Source organism: Pinus tabuliformis, chromosome 1_2 (genome assembly GCF_031772625.1).
Source record: "Pinus tabuliformis cultivar Carrire ecotype Pingquan chromosome 1_2, CPIR1, whole genome shotgun sequence".
In the NCBI taxonomy this organism is placed as follows: Eukaryota; Viridiplantae; Streptophyta; class Pinopsida; order Pinales; family Pinaceae; genus Pinus; species Pinus tabuliformis.
Window position 1 is genome coordinate 464,009,451 of NC_142298.1, and position 19,665 is coordinate 464,029,115.

Here is a 19,665-nt window from a genome sequence, read left to right on the forward strand (position 1 = left end):
CTCCTGGTCTGATCGCAATAGAGGAAATCGTAGAGGACCAGCAAGCAAATACTCCAACTCATTTTGGAGTAGGTACCACTCTTTTTCCTTCTGCATCAGAAGTTTGTCCATCGCCACAGGAAGTTCCTGTAGAATCGATAGGCAGTTTATTGGATAGACTTAAAATGTCTGAACAACCGTCGACATCTAGAACTGTGCCAAACGACACAGCGACAGCAGAAGCTCCTGCTGCCAATCCAACGATGTTTGCCGGCATACCAGCTGTCCCGACTAGTTCTCATCAGCTAGAAGGAGTCCACCCAGGGACTATTATGACAACTTGGTCTGTTCCAGTTTGTTCTTCCGGTATAATACCCGGTAATTCTTATGTTGAAACTAGACAAATTGATCCCTTTGGGAATCAGTTTGGGCCATCCAGTCCTCAAAGGCCATCTATACCCTTGAGCTCCGGATTGTTACCGTATGGGGGGCAATATGCCCTTTCACTTCCCCTTCCGGGGGGATACCCATACGGCAGTTTTCAACAACATTCAGGTTTGACTGAAGTAACGACGAGTGGTTGGGTACCTATGTTACCCCAACAACCAAGAGTTGTATATTCCATGCAACAGTGTGTACCTATGTCTAGTATCCCGACGACGCCAGCAATTGTAACCGTGTCGCAAGTTCAATCGATGCCTGTTGTATGTCAACCCCAAGTTGTAATGCAACAGCCTATTGACCCTGCAACACAACCACAATCGCCAACTGCCGGGACGACACAGATACAAACGGGAACTATAACCCCGCATCTTGGTCCGTCGGTTAGTGTCGCACAGCAAAACATGGCTTCACAACCATGGATGGTGCAATACCAACAACCTCAATTTCAACAGGTGTACCAGGGATCTGAACAACAGATCTTTGCGAATAGTGGGCAACCCTATATTCAGAACGGGTTAAATCAACCACTTTACAGTGGCCAAGCCCACCAGCCGTATCAGTCATATCAACATCAGTTGCATTATGCTGGTATGCAAAGACCTACTGCTCAGGCGATTCCATCGTACCCTGGGTACGCCTCGCCAAACCTGAATCAGCAGTTGCCATTTGTGGCGACCCTAGAATTACCAGATTTACATCGATTAACGAACGATCCAATCGCCTATGCCCATTGGTGGCCAGCGATTCCTCACAAACTTCCTCCGGACATTCCTAAATTCAATGGAAATCCTGGCGAAGACCCGTCGAATCATGTGATGACATTCCATCTGTGGTGTTCATCGAATACCTTGAATGATGATTCGATAAGGCTTCGTCTTTTCCAGAGGACATTGACTGGTCCGGCGGCCAAATGGTATATTGAATTACCTAGAGCCTCTTTCGACAATTTTAGTTCCCTAGCCACGACTTTCTTAACACACTTTCAGTTACCTATAAGGTACGAAACTGGAACATAGATCTTGACCAATTTCAAGCAGACAACAGCCACACATATATCAGATCATATACATGAGTGGCGTCGTCATCGCAAAATGGTAAAGACCTATGTTCCAGATCAGCTATTAGCTGAGTGGTTTATAAAGTCGCTTCTTCCTGCTATAACAGAAGATGTGGCCAAGGGAGGCGTCGTAACAGAGGAGCAGGTTATTGCTCGTGCTCAATATTTGGACTTAGTATATACTCAGTTGGGCACGCTCTATGATAAGATACCTGATGCCCCCAGACCGGAATTTTCAATCCCTCCTCCTCCCGGATCGAATAGTGACTCTCATGCCGGCGATGGCGTGATTGGAACTGCAAACGCTAAGTCGACAAGGGATTCAAATAAGAAAGCCCGTAAGACTTCGAATCAGAAATCAAATCGAGAGATTCTTGCTTCGGAGGTAAATGCTGTATCTACGGATAAAGGCAAAAACTCCAGTCAACCAGGAAGCAAGAAAAATCAAAACAAAGAGAAGAAAAAACAAGGAGATTCGTCTCCTCGAAAAACTTCTTTTGGAAAAGGGAAACCACCTTCTGGGTGTCAGATATGTGATGAGGATCATTGGACAAAAGATTGTCCATATAAAGCCGAGTTTAAAAAATTCTTAAAGAATTCACAAACCCCAGCTGTATTGACTGATCCGTTTCCCGATCCAAGTCAAAATCTGGTTGATAATGGAGATACTTCCCGGTGCCAGGTACTAATGGTGTCGACCTCTGAACAGCAAAATGATGCTTTGATTTCGACAAAGTGCAAAAACTGCGGGAATCCGCAGTCGTCGAACGGTAAAGGAAATGATCAACCAAGCAGTTCGACGACAACTTCGACAGAAGTTGTGCCACCATTTACTACGGGAAGCATTCCTATGATCCATGGGAACAATTGTTCTCTCCAAAATATCGGATTCATCTTCCTAAAAAACCCTCCGTCGATGGGCACTTTCGCCTTACCGCCTCCAAGTAATCTGGCAGAAATGGCTACAATGGAATATGAAACTTTCTGTTTCTAATGGATCTAAAGCTTCGAGGATAGTTCCTATCTCAGGTCAACCTCATTAAAAAATGAAATAAGGATAGTTCTTTACCATGTCAACCTTGTTAAAAAATGAAACGACCCTATGAAATTTAGGGGGCATGGGCCTCATCATATGCATTATTATTATGCTGGGGGAATCATCGAGCAGTTTTAGCATATAGTTCATGCTCGTTAAAAAATAAACGCAAGATCCGAGCAGTTTTAGCACATAGTTCATGCTCGTTAAAAAATAAACATGAGTTATGAGCAGGCTTTCCTTTAGCGTTCAAGCTCATTCAGAAAAAATGAACCGGTAAATAACCTTTTGAGATCGTAAATTCATCAGCCATAAAAGCCTTGGTCGTGTTGTGTTGTCACCTCCACTGTTCATTTGGCCGATCATTCACCTCCATTTGTGTGTTTACCTCTTTTGAGAAACAGCTGCGAAGAGTGATTTCACCTAGCCATCCTTGTGACACTGCCGTGATTGGAAAATTCCAACCTGTACCTGGAATCTGCTGCTATCCCTGTTTATCACTCGTTCCTCAAAAGACGAGTCTTCTTTGAGCTCTTTTCACTGACTCGTAAAATATGAAAAGTTTGCCGAGTTTTGGCCTTCCAGCTCGTTAAACGACCGAAACGCTATCCCTCCTCTAGATTTTAATCTTTTTGGACCTGAGGGATTATTGCACAAAAAGATCGAGCGCTTGTCTTGTTCGGCTCGTTAAAGCAACCGAAAACTCATCCCTTCTGTATTGTTTTATACTTTTTCGGACTTAAGGGATTAGATGACAAAAAAGGAATTTTGGAGTTAACTTTATGTACCTTTTCAGACTCTCTAAAAATGAAAAGGACCGAGTTTTCCTTGTCGTTAGACTCGTTAAAATGATTAAATAGCGACAAACTTGTCTTTAGACGAGAACGAGTTTCCCTATCGCTAGGCTCGTTAAATCATAGCGATGGGCTTGCCCGAAGGGCAGGTTATAGAACAAGCATATGTTATCCCCCTCAAGCTTGACAAAAATAAAGGGGTACTGGTCAGAAATGACTGGGGAAAAATTGGGAGAACATCAAAGTTTAATGGTAGCAAGTCACTCTTGAACATGACACTTTTCCTCCGTACCACATCGGGTTGGGTTGTTTCATTCACCGGTCTCATCGCCATGGTCCTCGCCAAACCATCCACATTTGGGGTAATGCTACCGATCCATCGCATCAGTGCCGTTATATGTTCAAGAGGGGTCATTCTGAAAGTGTCAACCATGTCCCATCCACTGCCATACATTATCCTTCATCCATTCATGATCGCCACCCTGAATCATATGTCACAGTTTGTTTTCACCTCCACTAAAATCATTAGCTCCGTTCCGTGTCATTGATGTGGGATTCATTAAGGCCCTCCTTTGACGGATCGCTTCTTGTCGACTTCAGCTCATTATCCAAGAAGTTGATCTAGGAACACCCCCATCAGTACTTTGAAGCTTGCATGCCTCAATGGCAAGTTTCTCACTTCCGGCGACAGGTATACATCAATGACCTTCGACTAGAAGATTTTGCGTGGCGTTCGACGCCAAGTCCTTTATTCACGCCACGTGAATTGTACTGCAGTACCTTGAGGATCATCGTCATTATTGGTGATTCCTCTCGCGCTTGTTAACGGTTTTCATTATTGACCGGTAATCAAGCGATGTCTTTCCATGTTCGACTTCAGCGAAATTCTCACATGGATCGACTTGTACTTAGAGTGAAGATCGAACGAGTTTGAAGACCCGGATCTAGTTTCATCCATCCGGGCTGCGATATATATTCAGGAAATATAAAAGCATTTGCCATGTACATCATTGCAGCAGATGATCATCCTATTCAAAGGATGATAATTTCAGCAGAAAATTATCAGTCTACCTTCAGACAATCGTCTGTCATATGTACCAAAATGTATTTATAAAAGCTGAGCATGGGAATGCCCGCCTCAGCTAGATCATGAAAATAGAATGAAAAATAATGTATTGTATTGTATTGTATTACAGGGCGCCTCCTCAGCACTGGAATGAACTTCGGACCCTCTAGATAAAGCATTTCACCCGATAAACGGCCTCATACTTTAGGGGGAAACTGTTATAGACATTTTTGTGCCTCGCGACATGGAGCATGAAATGTCAATAATTACAGGGATCCTCAGTCCCTAAACATGTTGTTCTTACCCCTAAAAGAGCAAGGTCATCAAACCACAGCACTTCCAATCAGTTCTCCACCTGAAAACACTTCAAAACAGGCTAATTTTGGATCATGTCAGCTGCTCCACTGAGCATCTGCGCTGGAATGCAACTGCTCCTCCTTGTACCTGCGCTGGAAGTCAAATCTAATGAAGGCTACCTGCGCTGGGCGAGATTGGCCAAGTGGCACAGTCATTCTGCAAGGTGTCAACTGCCCAGGAAGCTTCCAAACTGACACTTGGTTCATGAGATTCGCCCTGTGATGAGTAAGAGGTACTTGATCACCATGTGTAAGCAAGGATCTCCAAGTGGACTCAAGAACTGAAGATTAACTGAAGAGGGAGAGGACACAAGGCAGCTTCATGTCAGTCTCAAGCTGACTCATCCTCTCTTCTTCTCTCCTATATATAGAGCTCTTCTATGAGGTCTAAGGGGGCTGGAATTTTGTGTAAAGCAAGGAGGTGCTGTTGGTTTACAGTTAGAGCTATTGGGTGATTTTTTTACTAGAGGTGAAGAGGAGAGTTCTTGCTGCTGGGGAGGTGTTGCTGGATTGGAGCCATCAATGGTTGTAACCTTCTCAGAACCCTGTTACTTCTATCAATAAAGTTTTGCATGTTCTCCTATATACTTGTATTGCATTGATGTATTGTATTTACTTGTATATTTGATTCACTCTAATCCATGCATCAGTTATGAGTACATGTATCTTGTAGTTTCCTCTCTTGTTTTGTGCAGGATCTGTGTGTAGCTGGACCGGCAAAGAGAGCAAGGAGCTGGGAACAAGAGACAAAGAGAGAGGATAAGGATCGACTAAGCGAAAGACACCAGGTTGGTTAATCTTGTCTTCTTTCTCTCTGTACTTTCATAAAGGAAAATATCAAAGCTTTACTTTCAGTTGTTGCTAAAGACTGTCACCTTTAGAGTAGGGATAGGGTCATCCGAGTCGGATACTTTTCCCCACAACAGATACTTGATTCAGATTTCTTAGATCCACACACAGCCTTATTTCACCAGTTTTCTTTCTTGTAGGGACTAAGTTTGAAATCCACTCAGAGAATCTGATAGGTGCTATGATGCCCGCCTTGAACATTTTCTGTACCTCTTGTTCCATTGCTGGGAGAAGCATAGGATTGATTCTCCTCAATTTTTGTTTAAAGGGTTTTTGATTAGGATTGAGAGGGATTGTGTGCTGGATAACAGAGGTATCATAGGAATTTAGGTCCTCATAACTCCATGCAAAAACATCTTGGAATTATTTAAAGAGGTCAATGTATTTAGGCTTTTGATCAGGAGGTAAATATGCAGATAATTTTATTATCTTGGGCTTGTCACTGGTGCCAATGTTGCATTCTTCAATGGCTGCATTTAAGGGCTGCATTTTTGGTTTTCTGGGAATATCATTTGAATCAAAGATGTCCTCTAGTGGAGTTAGGCCTGTTGGAAAAAAGTTGTCTTTCAGCTCTATGATTTCAGCTTCAGCATTGGCCACTTCTTCACAACTGATTGGTCGAATTTGCTGAATGCTTTCCTTGTTGAAAATAGTTGGATTTAGCATTTGTTTTGCTGTTCTAGGTGATATTGGGTGGTTAGTTTGTTCAAACTGTATTTGTGATTGACTTGCTCTGTCAAGTATTTGTGATTGACTTGCTCTGTCAATGTCAATATTTAATCCTGTAAATTCTTGTTGCAGCATTAAAAAATTGTTTATTTGCATATCATCCTCAAATACTTGCCAATCATTAACATTGTTTGGAATGGAGGGTCTGTGTTTTACCTCAGCTGTAAAGCAATGATGGGGCTTAAAAGGCAGCTTGCAGGTACTAGCAAATGTGGCTAAACTATGAGCATGCAGATTGTGGGTCCTAGGAATTTTAGTAATTTGGAATTCAGAGAAAAAGTTTAGTACTTCAGCAACAGCAGACCGATAAGACCTTAGTCTTTTGTCATTTGTGACAAAATTTCCCTTCAATTGTTGAATAACTAAATCTGAATCACCTATGATTGAAACCCTGGCAGCTTGTAGGAACTTTACTAACTTGAGACCTAGTAACAGAGCTTCATATTCTGCCATGTTATTAGTAAATCTGAAGTTTAATCTATAGGCTCTGCCTTCTGCATGACTGTTTTCTTTATTGTGTACCCAAACTCCAGCTCCTGCCCCTAATTTGTTGACTGAGCCATCAAATTCAAGGAACCATAGAATATCTTGTTGTGAAGGAGATTTAATGATTTGTTCATGGGCTGGCAATGTAAGTTGAAGTTCTGGTTTGCCATCTTGTTTGTCTTCTAGGGCAGTCTCTTCACTTGATGGAATCAATGTGACTTCTAGAGCAGCAGCTTGGCTTAATGATGGTTGGACCATTATTTCTTGGGTAGCAGTTTGTTCATTAGTGTCTTCCTCTTGTATGAGTGTCTTGGTTTCAACAACATTATTTGAAAGAGTTGTGCTATCATTGAAGAGAATGTATGAGTCTACATCTGAATGGACAGCATATATGGGAAAGTTTTGAGGCTTTTCTTCACTGCTGACCATGTATTTCATGAGTGTTTCCCTGTATAGTCTTTTTGGTTGCCCAAAAACAGAAATAGTGGCATATGACATGTCTAGTTGTAGGGAACCTTGGATTTTAGCTCCTCACGATATTGATAACAACATCCCATACTTAGGTGGGATATCAGCAACTACAACATCCATTAGAATTGTCTTGTTTGGGTATTGAACCAGAGACACGCATAAATATTTTATGAGACCTAAACACTTGACTTGGCTGGAGTCAAAGGAAAACAGGTCCTTGTATGGTCTTGTTATATCTAGATTCAATCTCTCCATGACTGCTTTTGGCATGAGATTGTGAGAGGCACCTGAGTCAAACATTGCATTATGTAATATCTTATCGTGAATATGTAAGCTGACATAAAAAGGTAATACCCCTGTAACTACTGTTTTTCCATCCACTTCTGGGCCAAACAGTAATTCTGGGGTGTCATCCAACACATTGACATCATCTTTGTTGCTGGTGAGTTGAAGGGACTTCTTGATCTGTTGTTTATAGATGTCATGCTTGGCTAGTTCTAAGAGAGGAATTGCTATCTTTAGTTTGCCAATTTCAGTTTCTAGGTCAAAGGGTTTTTCAGATTGGGTCTTAGGGTTATGGATAACAGTCCTTTCCTTGTTCACTAGATCTTCTTCTTGATTTTTATCTTGATTTTGGGACTTGTCCTTTTTACTCAACTCTTGAGGAGTGATATTTAGATTAAGGTGGGGAATGAAGTAGCCACAGGCTGCTGATTTAAGGACAATGGTTCAGTGATCTCTTCAATAATTACTTCTTCTGTAGGTGAATTTGTTTTGTCATTAGGCTCTGTGACTATGGTTTTTTTAGGCTGCTGATTATCCTTTATCTTTTCAGGCTGATTTATATTCACAGTTCTGCTCCTTAGCTTGTATTGCTTATGGACTTCATAAACAACAATGTCATAGCCTTGTTTAAAGTCAAAGGATTCACCTGATTTGATTGGGAACAGCTTGATTACCTCATCCTCATTGTCTTCTTGTGTCAAAAAGACTTGACTTTCACCATCTAGACCCATTAAATTAATCTGAGAATCTTCATTGGGTTCACTTGATGTGGAAGTTTCAGCATAGTTTTCTTGGAAAGGGGGTCTTATGTCTTGGTCGGCACTGGCCTTGCCAACGTTTGGGTTTTGAGTTCTCCTAAAATTTGGATTCCTAGGAGGATTGTTTTGTGGTGCTTCCCATGATGATTTTCTCTCAACCGATTCCACTCTATCCCCCAATATCTTCATACTAGTGAGTATTGCATCCAGTTTTTGATCAAAGGCTGATGGTTCCTCTTTGAAAGCAGTTCTTTTTTCCAACCTTGCTCTGTTTCTTTTGGCAATCAGGTTAGCTTCCACTGTGACAACAACCCTTTGGGCCTCTGCAAGGGTCTGAAGGTCCCTTTCCTTTAACTGATAAGCCATGTTAGGGTCAAAACCATCAGGGAATTTGTACAAAGCTAAATCAGGAGGGGGTCTTAAATTTTGTGGGATTGCGTTATATACATTGTTGAATCTTGCACAATACTCCAAAACAGTCTCTTGGGGACCTCTTTTGATAGTGTCATATTCCCCAAGTATGTGCAGAGGATCTTTCTTTTTCTCCCATCTGTTAGTAAAGGCTTGATACAGCTCATTAGGAGTTGTGATGGAATTTGCATTCAGGGATCTAAACCAAGTTCTTACATCCCCAGTTAGGCTTTGAACAAACATCCTCATTCTCACACTGTCATCATTTATTTCATAGGTCTCAAAATGGTCTTGCATCCTTTTGGCGTGCTGGATAGCTGTCAAAGGGCCATTAGAGTCAAAATACGAGATTTTGGTTTGGTAGTCTTGGGGTAGAGCTGCAGCATTAGCTGGTATCTGCAAGGGTGCATATCTGTTAGCCATATTCACAAGGTTTGGGGGATTTATAGGGGCAACTGGGATAAAAGGAACGGTGTGTACTACAGGGGTAACAGGTGTGGCAGCACCTAGAGTGTTGTTCAAGGGGATATGTGCAGTGGGTGAAGATGTGAAAGGAGGGCTTTGAGATGTAGATGGTGAACTGGGGGAGACAGGGGTGGAACGAAATAGGACCTTAATAGGGGTTGGAACAGGTTCAGGGTGAGCTGTCTCAGGACTGAAATCACTAGGATTTTCCTGCCTTTGCTGCTTCCTAATGATTCTAGGGATTATATTAGGATTTTCAAAAACTGCTGGTGGATTGGGGTCAGGATTTGACCTAGTGTGCCTGGTTTCCTTTTTAGGAGCCAGCTTCTGGATTTGTTTTTTGGTATTTTCTAAGATTTTTTAGGATTGTTTAAGGGACTGTTTAAGCTTTTAGGACCACTGTCTATGGACAGACAGCAGTTTGAAAAGTATGCTTTAGTTCCCCAGTTGAGTCACCAATTATGTTAACACCCAGGTTGTTCCCTATGACTCCCAAGGGAATACGGCCGGGGTAACCACTAACCAATCTTTGGATTACAGTATCTAGCCAAACTGTAATCAGAGAGGGCTCTCTCTGTATGATTTGTCTCTGTTATGATAGAATTTTAGGCTAGCTATAAGTTCAGGTTTGTTTAAGGTTTTGGTTGGATGATAATTTCAGTCAAGGTGCTTATGCATTCTCCAAAGTGTTCTAGTCCATTGGGCTATGGAGTCAGTGGTCCTTTAGTTATTTTGAGGTGCTGAGTGATTAGCTGTGGTGATGCTGCAGAGCCAGATTAGTGTCTGAGAACAACGTTTATAATAGTGATTGAGTGGAGTGTATCCAGTTAATGCAAGGCAGTGAAGAATCTTGCAGTGAACTGCTAAGGAAACACAAAGGGAATATTGTCCTAGAAGCAATTAAGAATTTCTAGGTAGTATTCATACTTATAGAATCAATATAGACATGAGCAATTAAGAATTCATGTGCATAGTAATTCTGAAGACAAACATTTACAGTAGTAAAAATTGAGTACAAGGTGTAGCGAAACAAGTCCTGCACTATTCTTTCTTTTTAGTACTAGCTTAGTATAAGATGAGTATGATTTTGACAAACATAAGTAAAACAAGAACAGAGTTTGGAAAAAACTTGTTATTTTATCAGACAGCACAGGAATTCTGCATCAGCACATGGGGCATCATCCAGACATCAAATATTTCAGGAAATCACTGAGCTCATCCAGCCCTTTGTATTAGATAATTCTGAAAGTGTACAATACATTTGTCTCATAGAGAAAATTACCAACCCCTTATGCGTTACTAAGGGGAGTATATATAAAAAGTTTACATAAGAAAATATCTGCATGGAGAGTGAATGCTGCATTAATAGCATGCCAACCGCTGGAGTGTAGCAGCTGAGAAAGTTAATGCTCTAATAACTTTTGTTCCTTTAGCTGTCAAAAATTGGTCAGAGCCTGTTGTCTTGGTGGCAGCTAGAGTCGGCTGATGGTATGCTATCAGAATTTGCGCACTTCTTTCACCTTTTGGGCTAGCCGTTGTTGTCTATGTGCTGAGTCACATTTCAGCTGCTTTTAATGCTGACTTTATTATACTGTTTGTCTTGTAGTGATCTGGAGCTGGCAGTGACCGAATAGCTGAAGTTACCGTGGCAGAATCTGAAGCATTGCTTGCCACCAATCCTCTTTTGGCATTTGATGCCTCCTAATCTTTATCAAGGTCTCATCGGCCTCTGTATATCTGTAGAAATTAGGAGGAGTCTCAAAAAGATGATTCACTTCATTCTCAATAAAGAACAGGCCTTCCAATTTGTCATACAAGCTCTGTCCTGAGGGAGGTCCTGTTTGTTCAGATGTACTGCCAGATGCAGTAATCTGATTCTCAATGTATGTTGCCATTCTGTTGGCAAATTGATCCCGGGAGACTAGTTTTCCTACACCAGTTAGGAGGTTGGGCAGGCCTTTTGCTTGCAGCACTGCCAACTTGACCTTAAATTCCTCCACATCTGCTATGATCTCATAGCACTTCCTCTCCACAGCTTGCACATAGTTCCTGAGAGTCAGCACCTTCTTGACAGTGAGGACAACCTCTGTTCTGTTGGGAATGCCTATGGCTTCCAGTTCCTTCTTTTCCTGCCTGTTCAGGAAGTCTATCATTCTGTTGGCCTGCTCTGGTCTGTTTTGCAGTAGTGTTTTGGCCTTATTAATTTCTATTTGTGCTTGGCCCAACAAGTCCATCTGTTCATGCATTGTTTTTATTGATCTCCATTGTTGAGTGATGGATTGGCCTATTTTGGCCCATAGAATTCTTTTTATATCGGCCATAGCTGTTTCTAGATTCAGCTCTTTTTCTAAGGCCTTTATCTTATCCTTGAGGACCTTTATCTCTCTGCCCTGTTCTGCCACAGTTACCTTCGACTTGTCATACTTGGCATCCAGTTCTGCCAATTTTTCCTTGGCCTTATTTATTTCATTGGCCTGGAGCTCCATTTCTTTGATGGCCTTGGTCAACTCCTCTACGATTTTGCTGGCTTCTGGAGCTGTTGTTGTTCCTGCTGCTACTGTTGTGGGGGCCACTGCTGCCCCTGAAGTTGCTGCTGTTGTGGAAGTAGTTGGAGGAGCTTGGGAAGTGGATTCTCCCTGTTTATCTTGTAGCGCTCCTTCTATCTCTTTCTCCAATTCTCTGATCCTCTGGTCTTGCTGCATTAGGAGGTCTAGTTGGTCCTCAGCCTATTTTTGCTTTTGAAGTTTTGCTGTTTGAGGGTGCTCTGTGGGCTGCAACTTGAACCTCTTCTTTAATGCGTTTAGGTCATCATCTTTTTTCTTCATGAGGGCCTTCACACCCGTTGGATCACTAGGATCATGTCCTAGATCAATGATGATCTCCTCAAGAAACTTTATTCTATTGTCCTTCGCCAGAGAGGACATTCTCTCAAAATCCAACTGGGTGTTGGTGTTTTTTAGGGACTCTTTCAGCTCATGGGCCATGGTGGTCTTCTCCACCAAGGTTGCATAGACCATCTCCCCAGCTTGCTTGTGGAGTTCAATCTGGTCCATGGGATGTATATCTCTGGCTAGGACCTCCACCCTTGTCTTTACAAAATCTGAAGCTGACTTAGGCTGCGGCCCTTTGGGCTTAAAGTGGCTGAGGAGCAATTTTTCCTTCTGAATGTCATATACCGACATTAGCCTTTCTTGCTGGGCTGGTGTTGCATCTATGAACTGCTTGTAGACCTCAGCCCTTAGCAGCTCATTCTGAGCTTTTATTTGTTTGAAAGAAGCCTTAGTGCTCTTGGGCTTCTTGCTCTGCTGGGAAGAGGAGGACACCTCTAGGCCAAGCTGCAATCCTTGCTCCTGCTGAAAGGAGCTTGTTCCTGTGCGCTGGCTGTCCTCCCTGTTTTTCCTTGAGCTGTCAAGGAATTCTTCAGTGATGTCTTCCACCTCTGGGGAGTCTAGCCTTTGCCTTTTGGCTTCTGTTTGCTGGGAGGATCCACTAAGAGGAGTGGACTCTTCTCTATCTCTTTTTGTACCCCTTTCCTCATGTGCTGGGGTCTGCAAAATTGGGGCAGTCAATGGCTCAGTTTGAGGTGGTGGTGTTTGCATTATTGGAGCTGCTGGCAGCCCAGTTTGTGGTAGGACAGTTTGCTCTTGCTGCTGTTCTGTTTGCTGCCCTGTTTGCTGCTCTGTTACAGGGGCAGGCTTTTCTTTCACTGCTTCTTCCTCTGCACCCATTATGCCTTTGCCTTTGTCTGTCGCCGGTGCTGATGTAGAGGGTGCCTGTGGTGCAGTCCTTGTGGCCGAGGTCCCTTCTCCTGCTGAGTGAGGCCATTTGAGGGGTACCTGCTGCACAGAGTCTAGGTCAAAGGTCTTTTCAAGCTCCATCATATTCTTAAGCATTATTTCATCTTCAGTCATCTTTTCAACTAAAGTACCCTGTAGCCATTCTTGCTGGTTGGCATATTTCTCAATGTGTGGGTACTGGCAATGCTTAATGCCTATAAGTCTGTATTTGATTCTCCTTGCAGTGATGACGCCCTCAGGGTCATAAGGGACCCAGCGGAAACTGTATGACAGTTTATATTTGTCCTTGAGGATAAGGTCAGCATCTTCCCATCCTTCCTTTTTATTCATGATGAATGGGCCCAACTGGTGTTTGAACTTGAGGTGAGCCTTCTTCCTGGAGCTGTGGAAATGGGTGAGGTCAGACTGAATCAATTGCCTATAATATTCCAAGGCAAATATCCTCATGGGCACATACTTTGGGAGTCTGAAAGGACAGAGCTCACAGCCATAGATCCTGATGACTGTGTGTTCCTCATATAGGTACCAATCACCTATTTTGCATTTTTTGGAAAGCTGCAGAGCCTTCTGTATCTTTGTTGACATTCTGGGAGGAGGGGACCTCATTAACAGGCAAGAGACTGGGTACACAAATTGGTCAACAAACTCACAATAGGAATAGGGCGAGTTTGTGACATTGTGATAGATAGAGGTCCAGAAGATGACAAATCTTCTTTCCCTTCTATAATCCAGCTTTTTGATATAGCATGGAAAAGCTTCAATCTGATAATACATGAAGAGATGATAAATATAGGATGAGTACCTGAAGACACCCTGCCTGTCTACTTTGCTCAGCTGATCATGAATTTTATTAGCAATGAACTTGGAAAAGTTGTATTTGCAGGTAGGGGGTTGGCCCGGGCTGTAAACAACCAGCAATACTAGCATGGTTTGATCCACATGCTCACTGGTGCTGTACCCCAGCACATATGCAATCATGTCCAGGAGTAATCTGCCTACTTTAGTGAAGTGGACATCCAAGTAAGGAGGTGGCCCTGTAGGCTGGCACTCAGGTCTCATGAATGTCCTGGTGACCCTTTGAATCTCCTCACTAGTCATTTTGGTACCAGTGTCCAGCAGATAGTTCATAGAAAATGGGAACAACAACTCTGTCTGGTCAAAATGCAGCATTTTGTTGATGGTCTCAGGATTGATGTAGAAAAGGACCCTCCCAGATGGGGTGCTGATTGCCCTGTGGTGTACATCATAGTTCCCAGCACATAGGCGAATGATTTTAGGAAATACATTCACAGAGGGGAGGCAATAGTATGGCAGGTTTAACTCCCAGATGTCATATGTGTCATGACCCATCAGATAGTCCTCTCTCAACTGTCTGAAGGTCTGCAGAAAGTCTCTGCTTCCCACATAGTCTTCAATAAGGTAGTCCTGGTCAGCAAGAGCTAAAGACTGCAGGTCTTTATTGGGTGGATTTAGTGGAGCAACACTGAGAGCTGTGGGTACAGGGGCAGCCATTGTATTGTTTGATTTGGAATGATATGAGTGCACTGGTTTGTAAAGCTTTTTAAGAGCTTAAGTGTTAGGCCAACTATGGACTAAGTCTGAAATGCTTTTTATAGTGAAAACACAGGCTTGCTTCTGCAGTCTTGGTAGGTTCACAGAGGTTGTGAATTGCTAGGGGTGAGCTGCAGAGGGTGAATGAGTTTTACTTTGGTGGAAAGAAGCTGTTGGTCTACACCCGGCAAAAGGGAACAATGCCGGGCACCTCGAAGATAATCTTACAGTTTTGGCCCTCGAATTTCTTGTTTGAATGCTGAATTTCTGGTTCTGAGGGTAAGCAGGTTGCCTTGGCTTACTTTAGGTAGTAGGTGCAGATTTTAAATGGAATTCAACAGGTGTTTTAAGGGCAATTTACAGAGAAATGGTATGCATGGGTCAAACAGAGTAATTATGGTGAATACCTAGATGAAACACTTGAACAGCATGCGGGCCAAACTCTGGAGGTTGAATTGATGAACTTGAGCGGTTGGATTTTGAATTTGGAGGTCTGGAGGTGCTTTGGCAGCTGCAACGGCTAACTCTTCCTTCACGCGAAAATGACATAAAAACTGCCCAAAACATGACTTTAACGACAAAATTCGGAAAATATGGGTAATTGGCGCCTTTCCGCCGATGACGTCATGGCGGGCCCGGGTACGGAGGATGACGTGGCTGCTGAGGTGTAGGCCAGGGTGGCAGGACACGGTGGCGGGTGGATAAGGTGGCAAGGCTACGTGGAGGATCATATGGCGCGGGGGCGGAGGAGGGCGTTACGTCATGCTGACGTAGTGATGACGTAAGGGAAGGTGGTAAAGGAACGGTGGTAAGCGGGTTCCCCGCACCACCTTTGGGCAAAGGCGGTATCAGGGAGGGGGGCTCCGAACAACCCCACCGCCTGCCACGCGTCCCTTGTACGGGGCGGAAAACCACTTTCCCCGGACGCTAAAGGTCGGCAGGTCAGGGAGTGAAAATTACCGCCCACCGTTAGATCTGGGCGGCGGAGATCTGACGGCTGGCGGGTCCTCCGACAGATCGTGCAGGTTGGGGGGGTCTCGCTGGCCTATTAAAATATTAAATTAAATATTTTCGGGCGGAGAACCTTGGGGTTAGGGGTTTTTGCATGTGTTTTGGGGATTTTTGGGTTTTCCAAGGGTTTTATAAGGGAAAAGAGGTTTCTTAGGAGTGGGTTTAGCAGGGGAAAGGGTTTTTCTGTGTTTTTTGAGCAGAGGGAAGGTGAGGGCTTAGGGGAAAGGTTGTTGCTCATTGCCAGAGGTTTGAGCAGCCCCAAGACAGGGTTGACCACAGCCCTTGGTGGACTGAAGTCTCCCTAAACAACTTATTTAGCTATAGTGCCAAAGGGGGGGAATATTTATACCATGTTTGGGGTTTATACACCATGGTGTTATAGTACTAGGAAAGGGGTAACATAGGGGGTTTATATAATAGAGTTAGGGGTTAATATGGATGAAAGGAGTGGATTAGGGGAGATAATACTAAGTTTATTTGAAAAACACTTAACTTAAGGAGTAGATCAAAATGAAAAGATTTTTACACAAGAAATGTGGCTTTTAAAGGAACAAGAACCACCATAAAACCTCAGATCTTTTCATCAATCTCCATGGATGAAGGGATGTTAGTTATAAGAGTGGAAGGGTGAATTTGGGAAGTTAGACATGCTCCTTTGCCTTGCTTTTCTTATCTTGACCAACAAGATTCAATCTGAAATGAATACCACTTCTGCAACCCCATCTACTTACCCAGCTACTTTGCCTAGCATTTTTTGTTTCTTCTTGGAGGGTGTACTTGAATTTGCAGACCCTTATTTGCCTTTTCTTTTCTTTGGCTTTTTCCCTTTGATTTTCTGTCTACTTCTACCCTTATTTCTTCCAAGGTCCCAGATTATGCAGTTGGGAGCCTTACTTCTCTACCTAAGCTACTTGTCTGCCAAGATTAACCAGTTTGGACAGACTTCTTTCTCTATTCTACAATTGAAAATTTAAAACATGGCATGATCCAGATTAGGCTGTTGGACCATCCATCAAAATTTGAACATGATCAAGCCATATACACAGGTTGTTTTCTCTTGGAAATATGTGATCTTTGCATGATCAAAGCAGAGCATATTTGGAACTTTCCATTGTCAATCATGAAATATGAAACCTATTGGTATAGGTAGCTAACAGGATACAGGGATGATTATTCATACATATGTTGATTGATGCAGATGCTTTCATTTGATGGCTCTTGATTCATGTAGATCTTGATGGTTATGAGTTGATGCAGAAGTCCTTGATGTTGACAAATACTATGGAGCAGATTATACAGTGCTGTTGATGATGTTTGTCATGATCTTTAGATGTTTGATGTAAAGGTCATAGCAAGACTCATGTTGTAATGGTCTATGTATTGTAGTCATTTCTTCAGGTCATGTAACGGCCTATGTCCCCCCACTATGCATGGGATGAAGATGTAATGTATTTGGTTTTCATATTTCTGATGTATTCCCACTTGATTGGATGGATGATCCTTATTGTGATGGGTGATGGATGTATGTATTGAGTCTTTTGGTGATAGGAAGGTCATGTTCTTCTTGTAGAACATCTTTTTGCGGACCTTGCTTACAGTCAGGGGGAGCTTGAGCATGAACAACACTATATAGCAGAGCAGACATCTCAGCTTGTTCTCAGAAAGACCATTATCAGATTGGAGCACCATGACATATACAAAGGGGGAGCTCATTCAGAGACTTCAGCAGATCTGGTTTATAGTCAAGGGGAGCATGTTCTTAGGGGGAGCATACCCCTTTGCCCTTGATGTCAAAGGGGGAGAGTGATTTGGTGTTGTTGCCATCAAGTCCAAAGGGGGAGATTGTTGGCATTATGATGCATGTGTTGTACTTGATGGCAACCCTCGCATAGAAGACCATCTCACTTATATACATTGAGATGAATCTACAGAAGAGATATCAGATGTGACATAATACATAGATGCAGAACAGCTCAAAGGAATCAAATGGCAAGTTCTTAGTAAGCTTTGCCATCAAGTCCAAAGGGGGAGATTGTTGGCATTATGGCTAAAGTGTTGTCCTTGATGGCAACCCATTCAGGTGATAGATCACAGTACTTCAAGTCAGCAGCAGAGATTGATTATCAGCTATCAAATATTGAAGAAAATAAGGGGTACGCAGGTACACCTTGCATAAGGTGCGTACACGCAGGTCAGTGTTACATAAGGTGCGTACATACCCGCAGTTATCCCGTTCAGGAGGTGCGTACCCCCAGTGCACACATTTCAAGGCAAAGAAATTCACATGTGGGGTTTTCTTATGTTTTACTCTTGGTATTTAGCCGACGGTATTGTGTTATTATGGTGGCGGCTCGTGGTATTGATCCATGATTTAAGGAAGAGCTTTCCTATATAAAGCAAAGGAGATCATTTGGCTTGAGCATGTTTTGGGTTGAATATCTTATGAGGGCTAGATCTGGTCTAGATCTAAATAAGGCGAATCTACTGATGGATTGAGATCTCTTCGGCGCATGTTCAGATCTGTAGATCTGACTGTCTGGGTTATTCTTGAAATCTTGAAATCATCTATGCCCGAAGGTACGCAGGTACAGTGAAAGAAAAGTGCGCTGGTACGCAGGCACAAAAGCGTTGCAAGTGCGCCGGTACGCAGGCGCAGAAGCGCTGCAGTTGCGGAGGTACGCAGGAAGTCTATTTGGCACAGTGCGTGGGTACGCAGGTGCACAGTTCAGAACAGTACGTACTGGACACAGGCATTACATGGGTGAAGCTGCGTACTTCTCTTAAAATCAATTTAGCTGTTCATGTTTATCATTGCTGTGTTCTGGGTTTTGAAGTGATGTCTGGTTTCTGGTATTATGTTCTGATAACAGTAGTGATTGAGTGAATAATTATGATTAGCTTCAGAATTGATGAATGAATGGATCAGGTTCTTAATGATCTGATGGACTAGATTTGATTGATGACTCTCATTGTATATGTATTGATCTAGTGATTGGGCGATTCAGAAGGTTGTTTGATTATGAGCTTCAATGTTGTTGTTGGGTCCAGTATGAAAATTGGATGAAATGTGGCCTTTTAGATTATGTGTTGTGCTTCAGTGTATCCAATATGAAAATTGATGAAACGTGGTACCTGGAGGGGAGAAGATTGTAGGTCAGCACCTACGTACTAGTATCTAAGCTAGTAGAAGAGCTAAAGGAAATCTTTGGAGCATTGTAGCAGGTAGTAGCCTGCGTACTAGTAAATGGATCGGCTAGTACAAGAGCAAAGGGGGTTGTAGCTCTCGTGCTGGTATAAGACTGCACCAGTACAAAATATTGTAAAAGGATTTTCTTATTAAAGAAGATTGAGATGACTTGCAGCAGGTGGTTTTCTCCCGCATTGGGTTTCCACCTTATATCATGGTGTTCATGTGTGCCTTATGTGTGATGATCTACTCTATGTTACTGCATTTGTTAACTAATAATATGGTTGATAAAGTTCTAATGCACTCATTGAAGATTAATTAACTTAATCATAAGAAGTTGTGGAAGTAGCATATATGAATCTGATTATGGAAATGAAAAAGTTTTATTAATGTGATAATACTGATTCACCCCCCTCCCCCTCTTAGTATTATTTCCAACAATTGGTATCAGAGCAGGTCCTTTGATAGAAGCTTGATCGCTCGAAGGAGATCCGTGGAACAATGGGAAAGAAGCTTAAGAAGAAAGCTCATAAGAAAAAGAAGTCATCTCAGAAAAACTATGACAGTGGAAGAATCGATTGGGGATTAGGCATAAGAAGCTCTTCAGATTCAGAATCAGATTCAGAATCATTATCAGGTATGAATGTGTTATCCTCTGATGTTCCAACTATATTTCCTTGTGAAAGAGATGAAAGTGATAGTGAGACTACTGAACTTGCTCTTATGGGTGAGCAAGAAAGATGTCAAATAGAGGCAGAACTTAACAGGCTGACAAACAAAATTATTGAACAAGAAAAACGTTTTGACGTAAAGAGTGGTGCCCTCAAGTTATGCAAGGAAAGGTATCAAAAGCTGCAGGATGAAGCAACATCTCTAAGAAATGAAGTGATTGAAAAGAACACAACAATCAAGGAGCTCAGAGATCGATCCAGT

The 19,665-nt window shown here is 42.6% G+C and overlaps 1 protein-coding gene across 1 annotated transcript in view; it reads left to right on the plus strand.

The window, feature by feature from the left end:
- The first annotated feature begins 13,166 nt into the window (after positions 1 to 13,166).
- The window catches only part of LOC149206355 (triacylglycerol lipase OBL1-like), a 30,168-nt gene continuing 23,669 nt past the window's right edge, over positions 13,167 to 19,665 (plus strand). Inside the window, exon 1 of the mRNA XM_089397669.1 lies at positions 13,167 to 13,247. Within this exon, the coding sequence (XP_089253795.1) occupies positions 13,167 to 13,247 (81 nt within the window). The remainder of the gene's footprint in view (positions 13,248 to 19,665) is intronic.